The sequence below is a fragment of the Vulpes lagopus genome, chromosome 3 (assembly GCF_018345385.1).
Source record: "Vulpes lagopus strain Blue_001 chromosome 3, ASM1834538v1, whole genome shotgun sequence".
Taxonomy (NCBI): Eukaryota; Metazoa; Chordata; class Mammalia; order Carnivora; family Canidae; genus Vulpes; species Vulpes lagopus.
This window is the reverse complement of record NC_054826.1, coordinates 160597979-160615272: the sequence shown is the minus strand read 5'-3', so window position 1 is coordinate 160615272 and position 17294 is coordinate 160597979. Positions and strand designations below refer to the sequence as shown.

Here is a 17294-nt window from a genome sequence, read left to right as displayed (position 1 = left end):
CGCCGCCGCCGCAACATGGCGGCCCCCAGGGAGCGGCCAGGGCCGCGGTCCGCGCCGAGCCTCCGAGGCCTCCCCGGCACGGATCGCGCTGCAGAATTCGGGAGATGGAAGGCGCAGTGCCTGGGCCGAGCGGACCTCAGCCGGAAGGGCAGCGTGGACGAGGGTGCGGCGGGACTCGTGCAGCTGCTGAACGGGCGCGAGCAGTACTTCACCACCAGCTCCTGCGCCGGGCGCATCGTCCTCCTGGACGGGGTGAGGCCCCGCGTCCCGGCGGCGGCCCCGGGCTGCGCTCCGCGGGGTGCTCCGGGCGCCTAGGGTGCAGCCCAGCGGTGGAGCCGGGCCGGTGCCCTGGGGACCGAACGTGCCCGCCAACCCCGGTGCTGGCTCATAAGCCGGGGTGAGGCGGCCCCTGCGCCCGACCAGCCCCCGGGGGACGGCGACGCCGCAGGCCCGGGGCTTCGGGGGCTGCCTCGCAAGGCGAGGAGCCTTCCTCTGCGGTGGCGCCGCGACCCCCGGACGGCCGCCCCCGGGAGACGGGTGGAGGCGGGGCTGCGGCCTGGGGCTTGGGGGCGGGGCCTGGGGCTGGGGGCGGAGCTTGGGGGCGGGCCCTGGGGGCTGGAGGCGGGGCTGCGGCCGGGGGGGGCTTCGGGGCGGAGCCTGGGGGCTGGAGGCGGGGCTGGAGGCGGGGCCTAGGAGCTGGAGGCGGGGCTGCGGCCTGAGGCTTGGGGGCGGGGCCTGGGGGCTGGGGATTGGGGGCGGGGCCTGTGGGCTGGAGGTGGGGCGAGGCCTGGGGCTTGGGGGCGAGGCCTGGGGGCTGGAGGCGGGGCTGCGGCGGGGGGGGGGCTTTGGGGGCGGAGCCTGGGGCCTGGAGGCGGGGCTGCGGCGGGGGGGGGCTTGGGGGCGGAGCCTGGGGCGGGGCTGGGGCCTGGGGGCGGGGCCTGTGGGCTGGAGGCGGGGCTGCGGCCTGGGGCTTGGGGGCGAGGCCTGGGGGCTGGAGGCGAGGCCTGGGGCCTGGAGGCAGGGCTGCGGCCTGGGGCGAGGGCGGAGCTTGGGACGGGGCGGGGGGCTGGGGCCTGGGCGTGGCCGGGGGCCGGGGGGGGCTGGGTGCTGGGCGGGGGGGGGGCTGGGGGCGGGGGGGGGGGGCTGGGTGCTGGGCCGGGGGGGGGGGGGGGGGGCTGGGTGCTGGGCCGGGGGGGGGGGGGCTGGGTGCTGGGGCCGGGGTCCGCGCTGCCCCCAGCGGCCGGCCCCGTTAGTGCGGCGCCGGTCACTTACCTGAGGCCGCTGGGCGCTGGGGTGGGTCTGAGCCGGCGGCCGGGCCCCAGGCTTTGCAGGGATGCTGCTTGGACTCGAGGCTAACTGTGGGACTTCCTGGCTCTGTGGCTTCGGGAGGGTCACCTGAACTCGGCCCCCTCCCTGTTGCATGAACTGGGGATCGTAGACCATCAGCTTCCTCGGGATTGCCGGGTACCTGGAGGCGCTTGGCGTCCCCTGGCCGTGTCCAGGGCGCTGCAGGAGTCACCTGCGTGTCAGTGTTAGGTCAGATTCAGTGCAGAGCATGGAAACACAGCATGCTCGTGAATTCGCGTTCAGATTTAGATCATTTGCTGCCCCCCCCCAGCTTAGCAGGGTCTGTATATATATATATATATATATATATATATATATATATATATAAATAAAGATTTATTTATTTATTTATTCATAGAGACACAGAGACAGAGAGGCAGAGACACAGGCAGAGGCAGAAGCAGGCTCCATGCAGAGAGCCCGACGTGGGACTCGATCCAGGGTCCCCAGGATCAGGCCCCGGGCTGCAGGCCTGTATATTTTTATATGGCCTCCACTGCATCATAAGCCGTGGCACCAGCTGGGCTTGCTCTCTGCCTCCCCCTATTTCTACTGCCTTATTTTATCTGGATTTCTGTAGTGTTTTCCTAAGGCCACTCACCTACCTTCTCTGCCCCAAACTATGCTACATGCTGTTAACAGATTCACCTCCTTAAAGACAACTCTGTGCATGTCACTTACCTGTGCTGAAATCCTTTATTACATCAGAAAATCTAAACCAAAAAAAAAAAAAAAAAAGAAAATCTAAACCCCTACTCTGATACACCTTCCAACCCTTCTGCTGCTCTCTTATTTCCTACTCCATGTTTATCCAATTACCCAAATATTACATTTTCCTCTTGTATTTAACCTGCCTTTGCCCTTATTCATATTTACTTCTCCTGAAATGTTCCCCGCCCCCCATCTCTGTGTATTTGAGATGTGACTCCCAAAACTCTCTCATGGAAACACAGGCGGACAGGCCCACTTGTCACGACTGCTTCTTCTGAACTGCCTTAGGATTTTTTGAGAACCTCCTTTCATGTTATGTATATTATTTGTCTTCACTTAGCCTTGTTTCAGAAAGGATTTGCATCAACTTACTGAAAAGCAATACAAGAGGAAAAATTGAAAGTGGGAAAATCTGGATGAAGGAAGTATGGATAAGATGAAGCTACAGACAGCATTAGTTCCCAGACAGGCCCTCTAGGTTCTATAAATTTGCTAGAGGTGGGTTAGCATCAGATCAGATCAGTGCTCTAACATTTAGAGCAGCCAGCATAAGGTCCAATAAACGTCACAGAGGTCATTCAATGAAAGCAAACCAGTTATTTAGGACCAGCACAGCTCTTCCCCCTTCCAGAGCTAGACAGCCAAATCTCCTGTGAACTCATTGTAAAAAATAGTTACTTTGTAAAAATATAGGGATTTAAGAATAAGTGTGCTCTCCTACATCCTTTTTCCAGCCTCCCAGAGGGTAGGATCTGCTTATCCCCAGAGTCTAATAGAACTTTACAAATAAACCTTTTTTTCCAGTTAATAAACAAAAGATATTATGTGAAGGTATTGGCTTCTTGAAGCTTTGACTTTTGCAGCCCTAGCTCTGCCCTTTGGGACTCTATATAGTCTGGCCTAGATATTACAAATGTATGCCTTTAGAGACTAGAGATATAGGGTGTGAACAGCTCACTTGTCAGTAAAAAGTAATAAGTCCTCTGTGGGATTGGGACAGTGCCTTATTACAAAGAGAATTCCATGGTTTTTTGTTTTTAAATATTGTACAAGCCAAGGGGCGCCTGGGTGGCTCATTCAGTGGAGCATGTGACTTGATTTTGGATGAGGTCATGATCTTAGGGTCGTGGAGCCTGCTTAAGATTCTCTTTCCATCTCCCTCTGCCCTGTCCACCTCCCTACCCCCATCCCCAGCTCTTGTGCTCTCTCCTCTCTCTCACACAAACACACCTCTTTCTCTCTCTCTCTCTCTCTCTCACACACACACAAATATATATGTATATGTATATGTATATGTATATGTATATGTATATGTATATGTATACATATATAGTGCAAGCCAAATAAAACAGAGTGCAACTCACGGCCGCTAGCATACAACCCCTTACAAGAATCCCTTTTCTCCTGACAAAATCACAACCATATTTCAGAAAATACTAAGTTCTCATACCTTAAACTATTTTCTTTCCATCTCAAGTAATATGGTTCATTTTTGTTTTGGGCTAACTTTACCCAAAGCCTCGTGAACTGTTCTCAGTAATACTTAAAATTACTACTAATTAAGAAAGCTTACAATCATGCCAAGCATTGTATTTATTATTTGTATAAATATTACATGATTAAATTACATTTTTTTTTTATATTTCAGGGTATAAATGGTTTTGAAGTTCAAAAGCAAAACTGTTGCTGGCTACTGGTTACACACAAACCTTGCGTAAAGGATGATGTGGTAAGTTTTTATGTGTAAACTTAGAAATAAACTTGCAACTCATAATCACATTAAATACATTTGAAAAGAATAAGACATTCAAGGTGGATTTATGTGCATAATTACAATGACTGAAGATTAGAAAGCCTGAAGAGAATTATTACAGTGTTTTTTTTTTTAATTTATAGGAGATAAAATATAAATATGTATATAAGCATTACTTATTGCTTAAGAAAACACATCCTCTTGGACATAGGGAGTGCATGGATGTTGGACACATATATAGATGGAAGATTTGAGTTTCATTTCGACCATTCGATAACTCTGTAACCTGGAACAAATTATACAAGGAGAAAGGAGCTAGGAGAAAGGGATTAGTACTATCTATATATTGCCAGCATACTGATAGAAATAAATTATGCATTACTTACCTGGATTGCTTCTTGTAAATCTTCCTATCTGTCCTGGGTTATTTAGTTTCAGAAATTAAAATCTTGAAATGAGTTCATGTAAGTCTGTATCATTCAGGCACTTTACCTGTTCAGGTGCTCATATGTCTTAGGGTACTCACTCACTCTTCATCTCCTTCTGTGGGGACTGGTTCTTTCTGTGTAGTTGCCCTTGTCCTCTTCTGCTGCAGACAGTCTTTGTGGCAGGAAAGATAGCTGCCAGCAGCCCCAGCAGAAAAAGACTTCTTTGGGATCCCTGGGTGGCGCAGCGGTTTGGCGCCTGCCTTTGGCCCAGGGCGTGATCCTGGAGACCCAGGATCGAATCCCACATCAGGCTCCCGGTGCATGGAGCCTGCTTCTCCCTCTGCCTATGTCTCTGCCTCCCTCTCTTTCTCTCTCTGTGACTATCATAAATAAATAAAAATTAAATAAAAAAAAAAAAGATTTCTTGCTGATAGTCAGATATCATTCCCAGAGGAGCCTGAGTCATCCTGCGTGGGTGAGATGTCTTCCCCCTGAGATCAGTAATTTTTGCCAGTAGAGTGGAATACTGTCCTTCCTCAGACCTAGGCACTTGGCATGTCTGCTATTATGATAGCAGGAGTCATGAGTGATAGGGTCACAATTGGCAGTCCCATCGAAATCAAATGGTATGAAGAAGAGAGGATACTGCCCAAGGATACGAGGTGGACAGAAATAGCAACCACCTCGTATAAATTCTAACTCAGACATACATGTGTCTCAAACTTCAATCTAATAACAAAGCATTTAAACAGAACTTTCATATCATATTCCTTTATTTATTTTTTTAAGTAGGCTTTATGCCCCACATGGGGCTTGAACTCATGACCTCAGGATCGAGAGTCACGTCCTCTAGAGAATGAGCGAGCCCGACGCCCTCAGACCATATTCCTTAATGAAAATCTGTTATGGAGTTACATAGAGTAGTAGTTTACTTTTCAAGGTATGGCTGGAAAGAAAGACACAAGAGGTTTATGGGAGAACGAGAAATCAGGTCTTTGAAAAGAATAAGCAGATTAATCAGTTTTTGGAGAACGAGGACTGAGAAAGCAGAGTGAAAAGTTATTGCAGAAAAAGGATGCTGGATGATTCTGAATGTTTCTGGGAAAAACTGAAGTTGCACATGGTAAAGGGTCACCAATGAAAAGAATCGTATATTGGTGTCTGATACCAATATTTTTCATTTGTTTAGCTTGCGGCTCTGAAGAAAGCAAATGGCGATGCCATTTTGAAATTTGAACCGCTTGTTCTTCATGTGCAGTGTCGACAGTTGCAGGATGCACAGATTCTGGTAAAATTGTATGATTATACTTGAATTTAGTATGTGGGTAGACTTGATTCTAAGCTTTAAATCTACCAAAAAAATAATGTGATATTAGTTTTTTAGTTGACGACTTTTTTAATTTAATTGTAGGTTTGGGGTGACATATGTTTCTGCAATTTGTAGAGCTAACCAGTTTATCTGATTAGCCAGATTATCAGAATTTAACCAATTCATTTTCTTACAGCATTCAGTGGCAATAGATTCTGGTTTCAGGAACTCTGGCATAACCGTGGGAAAGAGAGGAAAGACTATGTTGGTAAGATAACTTTTGACAAAAAACAATTCTTTGGGCATGAAGTGATTCATACTATTGAATAACTTCATTAGACTCCTCTGCTTCTAATCTCTCCCTCCTCAAATCTTCTTGCCATTCCCTTGCTCAGAAATCTTCAGTACCTTAGTCTTTCCTATAGACAAGAATACAGAGTTCTTAGATTTGCGTTTGAGCTCTTATTTTATAGAATCCTCCTCTGCTTACTTTCAGCCTGATTCCTAAATAGTCAAGACTCCATTTAATAAGCACCATGATATAGTGGAAAGAATCATAGGCAGGGGGTCTAAAGTCCTCTACACGGATACTGGCTGCACCACAGCCATGGCTGTATGAACTTGGGGAAGCTCCTTAATCCCTCAGCTCTGACTTTTCTTGGCCATATCAGGAGTCCAGCAAACTACTGCGTGGGGGCCAAGTCCAGTCCACGGAAGGTCAAATCCCACTACTCTCACTTGGTAAATTACTATCACAGGTTGCTTTTGTGCTACGGTGGTAAAACTGAGCAGTTGTGATAACATATGGCCGCAAAGTCAGAAATATTTACTCTCTATCCTTTTACAAAAAAAGTTTGCCAGCCCTGGACTAGATGATCTTTACAGCCCTTTCTAAGCCTCCAGCTGAGTCCTTTCCTGGCCAAGTCAGCGCCTAGTGATTTTGCCCTGTTCTGATCTGTGGTATTTACTATTTGTAATGGTCTATGTTCTTTGCTTTTGACCTATTTCAGGTTTTCTCCGATGCTAGCTCCCTCAACTTTTCCTATTTTCTATTTATTTTTTAACAAATTGCTCATTCCCCGTATAGAGATGGCTTACAAAAGAAGACACCTACAAAAAAGCGTACCTAAATAGAAAGTCAAAGCACACAGTACTGGTTTGTGTCCATCTCCTTCCCCTACACTCCATCAGGTAGCCCAAGCAAGAAAGAACCGTTCGTTCGCTTTCCATTCCTTTGCCTTCTACATTCAGTTAGTTACACGTCCTGTCACATCTGCCTCTAACTTCCTAACGCCCAGCTCCACCTTTCCTCTCCCTCTGTCCCTGCCTCTACTTAAGCCATCATGGTCCCTCCCCTCGGTCTTTACAGTGGTCTGCGACTGGTCTTCGGGCTACCCATCCTCTCCTTCGGTGCCCCTAAGCCAACACTATCCGAATCCCCCTTTTAGAAAAGTCAGGGTCTCCCTATATTTCCCCTGGTATTTAAGGCCTTACCCAAATATTTTCCATTTACCTTATTCATGCTCATTTCCTGCTAGCATACTTATGCTCCAGCCAGAGAGAAAACTATTAGTTATTTCCCAAATGTATCATGTTCTTTCATGTCTCCGTGACTATAGGTAAGTCATTTTCTGGCTGGAATGTCCCCTGACCCCATTCTTACATTGCACTTAAAAAAATCCTAACTCAAATGCTATCTTTCCCATAAAGCCGAGGCATGAGCCCCAACTAGTTGTTCCTCTTCCACAGTTCCTTAGCCCCGCATGGGTGTATATATGTACATGTACGTGTCTATCTCTTTCCTGGCGTAGGACCTATGTTGTGATTCTTTGTTCACTTGTTTATTTCCTGTTTTAAAGTGTTGGCTCTTAAAGGCAGGGATCATATTATATTTATCTTGTGTCTTCCCACCTCTTATAGGGCCTAGAACCCTGTAGATGCTCAGTAAAAGTCCACTGAAAGAAGTTGTATCTCTCCTAATAGTTTTCATTGCTGGTTCTCAACCTGTTTGCACTGTTTGGATTTACTTGGAACACATTGACTGTTTCAGGAACAGGTTCACTAAGATGGGCGACCCTAAAGCACGGAGAAAGCAGCCACTTCGTGAGATAGAACAGGCACTGCTTATTCTTACAGCCACACGCTCTGCTCAGGCAGCAGTGAGTGGCTCTTCCGCAGCCAGTCCCCTTCGATTTTCCCTTGAAGCTTTTGTTGAGCTTGCATTTATTTCTTCTCTTTAACTAGTGTATTAAAGCTTTCTAGGCTTTAGTGAGACTGAAACTTAAACAGTGATGGGATTTTTGGATATTATCTGCTTCTCTGAAAGACAATGCGTAGAACGACTTTCTTAAGAAATAACTTCATGTGATGGGAAACCCTAATCTTCAGTTCCGCTGTGTTTAGCTAAAGGATATTAAAGCGTCAAATCCTGTAATAGAACCAAACTATGTTTAAACACAGCCCTGACTGGGACTTGTCTGTAGTTATCTTCAGTGTCTCTAGTACATAAGTGATCATATCTAAGTCGTTTGTTCCCTGTAGGCTGTCCGGAGCACCCATGGCTTAGAAGTTCCATTAAGCCATAAGGGAAAACTGATGGTGACCGAGGAATATATCGACTTCCTGTTAAAGGTAGCAAATCAAAAGATGGAGGAAAACAAGAAGAGGATTGAAAGGTATATTAATTGGATATTTCTGTCTTACTCTTATCTATCTAGGTCATCTTTGAAAATATCGATACACGCCGCCTTCAGTTTATACTCCCAACTGCTTTTGTATTTGTAGTCTTATCACAGATAATAAAAAAAAGGATCAAAGTAATAAATGAGAGTAGTCCAGACTGTAACGGGTCCTACATGGCGTGTAAAGGGGAAGCGCCGTGGAGGATAGCGGGACAGGACTGCCGGCAGCCGGCCTAAGGGAGAGAAACCCAATCCCTCCGGTGAGAGAGCCCAGCGGCGGTGACAGGGACCGTAACCGATCAAGTCGAAGGCAGCCAGGAAGCGGTGCACACTCCCCCCTGGATGTGATCCACTGGACAGTATCAAGAATCTCCTTTTGGGGAGAGCAACCTGGTTAATTTTAGCGTAATAAATATTTTCCATATGCGGCTGGTTCGTATGGACTGGATCTAGAATTGCCGTAATTGTCCCAGGAGGAAGGATTGTGGCTGTCAATTCACATCTCTCTACTTCTCTTCTCCTTTAACTTTACCTCCTCTCGCATGACTTTCTTTTCAACTTTTTCATAAAAATAAGAGTTTTTGACATAAAGAAGTGACTGTAGTGTTGCCTTTCTTATATGAAAGCGAGGCCAGCAATCTACCATCAGCAAGACGTATGCCCCCGAGTTCTTCAAGGAGTAACGGCCGACGTGTTGTCATTTCCCCTTCTCCCCATCCCCTTGCTTACCTCACAACCAGTCAGTCACTGCCCAAGTAATTCTTAAATCGTTCTCTTCCCATCTGTACTTGTCACACTGTTTATTCCACATCTGCAATAGCCTTGTTACCTGTCTCATAATAGAAGGTTTCTAGCGTGTCTCTGCCACGCCATACTCTGTATCACCATCCGAATCCTGTCTGTATAGTGCAGAGAAATCCTATTATTTAACTTGCCTGCTTAAAATTCCTTAATACCTACTTTTTTTTTTTTTTTTTGAGGTAGCTAAGGCTATCGGCGCCAGTGGTAGCAGTATACGATGGTGGGAAGAGGTATACCACTTAGTTAGTGAATCAGGAAGCCGGTGACTGTGTAGGAGAAGCTTGTGTTGGGACGGCTCCCATAGCTCTGTCTAGAACCCAGGGAGAAAGTGGTCTAAATGTGGTGTGTCTCACTCACACTGGAAAGGCAGGAATGGGAGACCCAAAGGTCTGATGTGATACTGTTGGTCCAAACACATTTAAAACCAATAGGTCTGGGATTATGTGGCCTTAGCTAGCTGGCTGTATATCTTTCCCTAATTCAGTCCATTACCACACAGTGGTTTTAGTTTTAGTTATTTAGAATAACTAATATTAAAATGTTTGCTGTGTGCAAGGGTGTTGAAGTTCATACGACTACAGATCATCAGTACTGTTGTCTTCTGTAACACTAAAACTGAAATGGTCTGTTTGAATTGTTAAGTCTTATAACAGAACGAGTGCTGTTATGTAGGAAACTACATTGTTCATGATGAGTGCCAAAAACCGTCCTGAAGGCAGCTAAACTTTGACATGGTCTTTGAATACTTTTAATAAATTTATTTTGATAAAAACAAAAAACAAAAAAAAAAAAACTCAGTCAAACTCAGTTCTGCTCCACATTCAGGAGCAGAACTGAGTTTGACTCCAGCTTCCACCACAACTTACTCAACTCTCTTGATGTCACTTTTCTTCTCTCTAACTTGGGAGATGTACATATCTTAAATAACAACTTTAGTATACATTAAACAGCATCTACCTAATGACCGGCCCTATCCCTGTCACGTCATGGATTCTCAGGGTAGGGTAGTTCTTTTCCTCCTCCATCGGCACATACAGAAAATAAACCTGTGATCACGTCGGTACCACCGTCCGGGCTCTCTTAACGAGGACTTCTCATTTCAACCACAGAATTCACAAAATTATTCAAGCGACTGTTTCAACAATGGTACACATCTTCCATTCTAGATACATGGGAGAGACGTTAACTCATTATATACATTGGATTTCTTAGGGCATGAGAGCTTAATTTTCCAGTAGGAAGGACCCTGGTTGAAAACCGCTGTGGGGTGACCTGGCTACAAGGTGCTTTGAGCAAACATTCTGAATGAAGTGACAATATCCAGTAAGTGCTGAGGAGCACCCAGCCGCTTCACCAGACTAGGAGTCTGAACTACATGTAGGTACTTACAGTAACATTCCACAAGTTGACTACATTTCCTAGACTGTATTCCAGTGAGGCTCTTTGCTAAAATATAGGAAGTAACAAATCAGTTTCTCTGTTTCCTTACTTGAATTTCAACAAGATTATAAATATAGCCCAAGAGCAACTAACTATACACCTGGTGAAGTTAATTGAGCCACGTTCACTAACTATAAAATCAAATTATACTTTAAATCCATTGACTCAAAAATATGTTTTGAGATTATAGTGTGCATGCTGCTATCAAGAGAGCCATGCTCATCATATAAAATCAGGGAAAAATTAAAGAAGGGTAAAAAGTGTCTTAAGATACTGATTAGAAGATTACATGTGAATTCAGAAAGGGGGAACAAATTAGAAAGCTCCCTTGGGAACAGCTGTACTTTCAACCAAATGCAGAAAAAAAGTTACCCTTCTGATGTGGAAAAGTGAAAAAATAAACATTGGAGGTGATAAGTTCTGCAGTCAGACCTTGAGTACTAAAAATGGGTTCGTCATAGGACCAAAGTTTCACAATTCAAATAACTATGGTAGAATTTTTAAAAGTCAAATCCTAATGAGTCACATTTCAGCAATAAGAAATGATCTAGGGGCAGCCTGGGTGGCTCAGGGGTTTAGCGCCGCCTTCAGCCCAGGGCATGATCCTGGAGACCCGGGATCGAGTCCCACGTCGGGCTCCCTGCATGGAGCCTGCTTCTCCCTGCCTGTGTCTCTGCCTCTCTCTCTCTCTCTTTTTGTCTTTCGTGAATAAATAAATAAAATCTTTAATAAAAAAAAAAAAAAGAAAAGAAATGATCTAGAAACATAAAAGTCAGAGTTAAATGGTAAAATGTTCTTAATATAAAAAAGGTCTTGTTTCTGTAAAACAATTCCCAAGGCCACTTGTTAGTGGGAAGAATAAAATAAATTTATATATAATGATTTCCAGGTAAAAAATACAAAAGTTTGGAGATCTATTTACCAATTATAAGAAGGAGACTATCTTTGGACCTGTTAATAAGAGATCAGGACTGACTTGTGTCAGATGAAACCACACATTTGACTATGAGCAAAACGAAATTAGCCATGTTCTGTGTTCCTCTCTTCACTAACTTGTAGTAAGAAAATGCTAAGAGTAAAGGGGCTGAATCAATTGGCATATAATACTGTTGGACAGAAAAAGTCCAACAGTGGACAGATGGACAGAAAAAGTAAATGAACCTATTTCCAATGGTTGGTTGGTTTTTATTAAACTCTTCTTTTTTATGGTAAAATATATATGACATAAAATTGGCCATTTTAACCATATATTTCAATAGCATTATGTACACTCACATGTAATGCAGCCCCCACCATCGCCACTGTCCATCTTGAGAACCTTTTTGTCATCCAGACTCCCAGCCTCTGGTAACCACTATTCTGTTTTCTGTTACGATGAGCTGGTCTGTTCTTGGTCCCTCAGGTAAGTGCAGTCTTACCATACTTGCCCTTTCGTGTCGGCGTATTTCACTTGTGTACCATCTTCAGAGTTTATCCATGTTGTAGCAAGTATCACAGTTCTTTTTAAGACTAAATAATACTCCATTGTGTTTATATACCACATTTTATTTATCCATTCACTCATCAATGGACATTTGGGATTTCTCCATCTTTAAGTCATTGTGACTAATGCTGCCATGAACACATGTGTACAAATGTCTGAGTCCTGCTTTCCGTTCTTGTGGGCGTATACCCAGAAGTGGAATTGCCAGGTCGTATGGTAGCTCTGTGTTTAATTCTTTGAAGGACTGCCATGCGGTTTTATATTCCCACCAGCAACGCACAAGGGTCCCCTTTTCTCAGCACCTTTGCCAACGCTTGTTTCTTGTGGGATTTATTTATTTATTTATTTAATCACTTATTTATTTATTTATTTATTTATTTATTTATTTATTTATTTATTTTTGAGGATTGCTATGCTGACAGGTGTGAGATGGTACCTCTGTGGTTCTGATTTGTGTTTCCTTGATGGTTCATGACATGGAGCATTTTTTCATACACCTGTGGGGAGGTATATGAAACTCTATCACTTTGCTGCTTTCCTTCCTGCTTGTGGTAGCTTCCTCCTTAGCTTCCTTCTGGATTCTCCTTATGATTCTGTCTCTTGGTTAATTATTGTTCTCTAAGGTACCGTTCCTTGGCCCATTGCTTCAGCTACGTCCCCACATAGCGATAGGTCTTCCAAATCTCTCTCAAGTCCTGAGCCTACATATCCAATAACTTTTTGAACATATCTAATTAGAATACTCATCAGCCTTTCCTGATTAGCTTTCTTGTCCTAGTCTCAACCCTATCTCCATTTCCTTGGTTCAGATTCTTATTGTCAGTATCGTTACAGTTTATATTCCTCAGTGCAAAACAGAAATAGGAACCATATTGAATTACATTAATTGTATGTATATCCTTTTTATTCCTACTGCAGTGTGCTCCCATTGAAAATAGGACTGACTTCTCCCTGCCACCAACCGTACACATTCACGCTTTAAGTGTTTCTTATCCCAAAACCTAACCTAGTGTCCAGCTCATAGTAGAGAACTAGTACATGTTTCTTGAATTAATAATAAACCATAAATGGACTTAGAAGCTAACCCATTAAGTTGAGTTCCCCAAAGTCATTGACAGTTTCTTATTTCTTATTTATATTTTTTGAGCGGCTAGCATGAGAATAGTGCTTAATAAATGTTCGCTACATTTGGTAACTGACTTTTTCCATCAATAGTGCTACTTACAAGGCTTCAAAGTAGATTATTCCGGAGGACGTGTAAGACGACTTTGAGATAAGAGCGAGTGGGTGTAGGCTTTTGCGCCATAGTCCAGGTGAGAAGGAACAGGAGCTTGAATAGCAAGATGAATGGGACTGATAGTGCAGAATGTAAACCGGACATGGGGACAGCCTGGAAATTGGGGTAGAAAGTAGGAGGGGGCAAGGATAACAGATGTCTTCGACTCCTCGTAGTCACTAGTCTTATTTTTAACAATGGAACTAAAGCAGGTAAATAATAAGTCACACATTTCCCTATGCATTTAAGATCAAAGAAATAAATAATAAAAAGTGAAAACACATACTTTATTTTTGTACAGTTCCCCCTTGGATATCTAGTCCCCTCATTTTTTTCCTCTCCCCTACCTTGCCAGCTTCCGTCCGTTGTTGCAATTCAGCCCGGGCATTGGGTTGTTTTCCAAGGAGCATTTCATGATGTCACTGGAAGCAGGGTTCCCCCAGGGGGCGGGCCCCAACTTTGGTCTTTCTCAGGGCATGCTGAATGTGTCTTTACAGTTCTGCAGCTCCCATTAAATACTGAGCTTGAGGGCACGACCAGGTCTTTTACCTCTCTTTCCACCGCCTGGCACAGGCTCTGTCACATACCTGTTTTTTAATAAAAATGCTAGAGTTTAATCAAAGTAAAATCTAAATACGTATATATGAAAATAGCCTTATTTGTTATTTGTGAATAATGGAAGCCTAAAAGGGTATGCAATTGTGCCTAGATCTCATTATTTTTATGTTCCTGTTTCAGAAATCAGAGAAATATCATATATTTTTGCAAGTGGTCCTCTAACTGACCTGAAAAACAAGAATTCATTTTCCTAGGGCTGCTCTAAAAAGTTCTGTCTGGAAGAGAAGGAAGTACAAGTTGCCCTGGGGCATGATGCTCTTGACTGCAGAAGTAGAGAAACTGAAGACAATTTGATTTTCTTTGGGGTTGGGAAGACCATTGCCTGTGCATACCTTTCTTTTTATATTCTGAATTCTTTTTGTTGCCTGTGAGAGCTGAGAAAATCTCACTTTAAGAATTGGGCTTTAGAATTCATGGAGAGCATGTAATTGCAAAACAAATTTCTGACTTCTTGAGAGAGATAGTTTTGCAAAGAACCTTTTTTTTTTTTCTTTTTTTGCAAAGAACCTTTTAAAAATTCCCTTTAAAAAGGACAAGGAAAAAGTATTTGAAGGAATTATTCTTGGCTTTCAGACAACAGGGTCTTTGTTCCATTTTACCAGTTGTTTTGGGGTACCCCAAAGATGTAGCTTTGAACTCTTAAGTTCTTTAGTGGAAGATTAATTAAAGTAAGGCACCTATTCCTCTTTAATTACTTTTTTAATGTGATAGACAAAATACTTTACATAAGCTATTAATTCTCTGTGGTCATAAAAGAGCAATTTAATCTTTAATTTCCTAGGAATAAAGTATAATCCAGAAAAAAGACTTGGTTATCTGAGTCTAAAGTTCAGGGTTGGGAGGGGGACGGTAGGAAATGAAGTTGCACATCACGGATGGCCTCTTATGAGTTCAAATAGGGGCGCTTCACAGCATTTGATGGCATTAAGTTTTGGACTTAGCTGTTTTACGTAAGTCATGCTACTGGGTCATTTTGTTGATATTCCAAACGGGCAGTGTGCAAGATGAAAGAAAGCCAGTCATTGACATCACCTGGGATGATGGTAGGACCTGGAGAGAAAGATCATGCCAAGTGTAGGGGTTTCCATGAATGTAAGAGACTGAACAAAATACTGGTAGATGGCATGAGGGGCAGCTAAAGGAGTTCGGTCTGGCGAAGCCTTGGTGAGCCAGCTAAATTCTGACATCTCAACTCTGCGTCAAGTGGGATACAGAAAAATAAGCATCTCCACTTGAGAGGAATGCAGAGCAGATGGTGTCTCTGTGGGGGAACCAGGTTTCAGTTAAGCGAGGATGGGGCGGTGTGCATTAAATTAAAAGGTTGTTACCACAGAACAGGATCTAAGAAGTCACCAATCAGTATTTTTCAAAGCCTTTTGCTGTGCCTCCTACTATTATGTTTATCCTCATACTGTTACTTCCCCCTTGAGATTCATTTATTCACCGAGGAAATGTCTGTTGAGCACCTAGTATCTGCCAAGTGTGGTGCTGGGTATCAAGGTATACATGAGTGGTGAGTCCTTGAAATATGGACAGGATATGTTGTGATCAGGTCAGGTGTGCATTAGAATTGTGTGGAATATTTGGAAGCAGATGAATATCTTGGGGTTTTTTTTTTAGGGGAGTTTCAGAGTCTTTACAAGTAGAACTTAGCCTGGTTATTGAATTAAAGAAAGAAAAAAATTGGTCCAAACAGCAATCTATTCAGTAGGTGTCAAAAATTCTGTGACACTTTGCCATTATAATAGAATATATGGGCATGATGAGATCCTCACAGTGGCAAGGGAGGTCTCAGCGTCCGGATGACTATACTTGGGGATCTAGGATATGATATCCATACTCACCTTTTTGTTCAGTGGTTATTTATTCACTTACTTTTACCGAGTGTGTCAGCATTGTACTACTTGCTAAGGATATCTTTTTTTTTTTAAGTTTATTTTATGATAAAAAATGTTTTCAATAAATACTAAATTTGATAAAACAATGTATAAGTATAGTAATTCTGTAAAAGTAAGTATATGGGTACATGTATAAATACATTAATTGAGAATACATTAATAAATTAGAAAGAATAAAAATACTGAGAGGTTATTTCTAGGTAGTTCTGTAGAGGTAGTCCGTATTTGTAACCTCATATTTTTGCTGAATTCTCTAAAGTGAGATTTTATTACGTTTATGATTTTTTATAAAGAAAAATAATTTCTCTGTTTTTACCGTTTTGTTTGACTCCTACATCTGGAATAGAAATTGAGAGATAGATTACAGATTGTCAAGAGATGTTTCCAACCCAATTTTCAGCAGTGTTCTCGAAGAACTGGAAACACATCTCCTTAAATGATCATATAAAAGCAAGAAGCATATTATTTCTCCAATTCAGTTTATATTTTAAGATTCATATGAAACACTATCAAATTTATATAATTTATAACCTCTGGATGTATTTCAGTCCTTCTGTTTGAAAACACAGATATGACAGTAGTACTTATCTCTCTGCAGGTTTTACAACTGCCTACAACATGCTTTGGAAAAAGAAACTATTACTAACTCACATGCAAAAGAGAAAATCAAAGATAAAAGTAATTCATCCTATACTCATAAGAAGAAGAGAAACCCAGAAGCAGCATGTGGCAAATGTATTACTGAAGAAAATGCTAAAGAATGTGAAAATGATGATGACCCAGGAATGAGTGTTACCATCTTCCCTGAAGATTACTAAGATTCGGTCTTGGTAGAATAATGTGTCTAATAGACATTACAGAGCTGCTCTTTATAAGAGTACTTTAGTTTCTTGAGTGTATGAGCCACTCGGAAAACCAAGATTTCTTCTCTCTGTATATTTTAGAGAAATCCTGAATTTTTAAAAATAACTGTATAATATTTGCTCATTAGATACCATCTGTTTTAGTCACATAGAGATTCATTGCAAAAATAAAATGGACTTCTTAATGCCTCTCTTTTTTAAGTTTCAACTTCTACTTCTGCAAAACAAAATTGTAATACTCTTTCAAGGGAAACTTGACATTGGAAATGTTTGAGTAAAAATCATCACAACACTTAATTTCGTTTTTCACTTTGAAATCTCCAGCCTTTTAAAGGGGATGAGTTTGCTTTTTGTTGCCGTGATGTCCGGTAAGAAGACCTTCCTCTTTTTTTGACCTTGTGGAGAAAGCAACTGATAACGTTTTTTGTTCAGGACAAAATACGTGAACCGTCTTTTCTCGTTATTTCTCACAAACCAGAGCTTGCCACTGGCACAATCCCTGCCACACAGGTAGGCCTGGTATTTCACTAAGCCTGGTCAGAAATGGTGACTTAAGACCTGGGAATCTTTATAGCATCCTTATATACTTTTTTGCAAAATTTCAAGGACTTGAGTTCTTTTTTTTTTTTTTTTTTTTTTTTAATTTGTATTTATTTATGATAGTCACAGAGAGATAGAGAGAGAGG

At 42.7% G+C, this 17294-nt stretch overlaps 1 protein-coding gene across 1 annotated transcript; it reads left to right on the top strand.

The window, feature by feature from the left end:
- Positions 1-15: 15 nt before the first annotated feature.
- TYW3 (tRNA-yW synthesizing protein 3 homolog) lies at positions 16-16797 on the top strand. Its single transcript, XM_041748786.1, has 6 exons — positions 16-252; positions 3707-3787; positions 5429-5527; positions 5745-5816; positions 8090-8223; positions 16344-16797. The coding sequence occupies exons 1-6, from the start codon at positions 16-18 to the stop codon at positions 16561-16563; spliced, it is 843 nt and encodes a 280-aa protein (XP_041604720.1). The 3' UTR covers positions 16564-16797.
- The last annotated feature ends 497 nt before the right edge of the window (positions 16798-17294 follow it).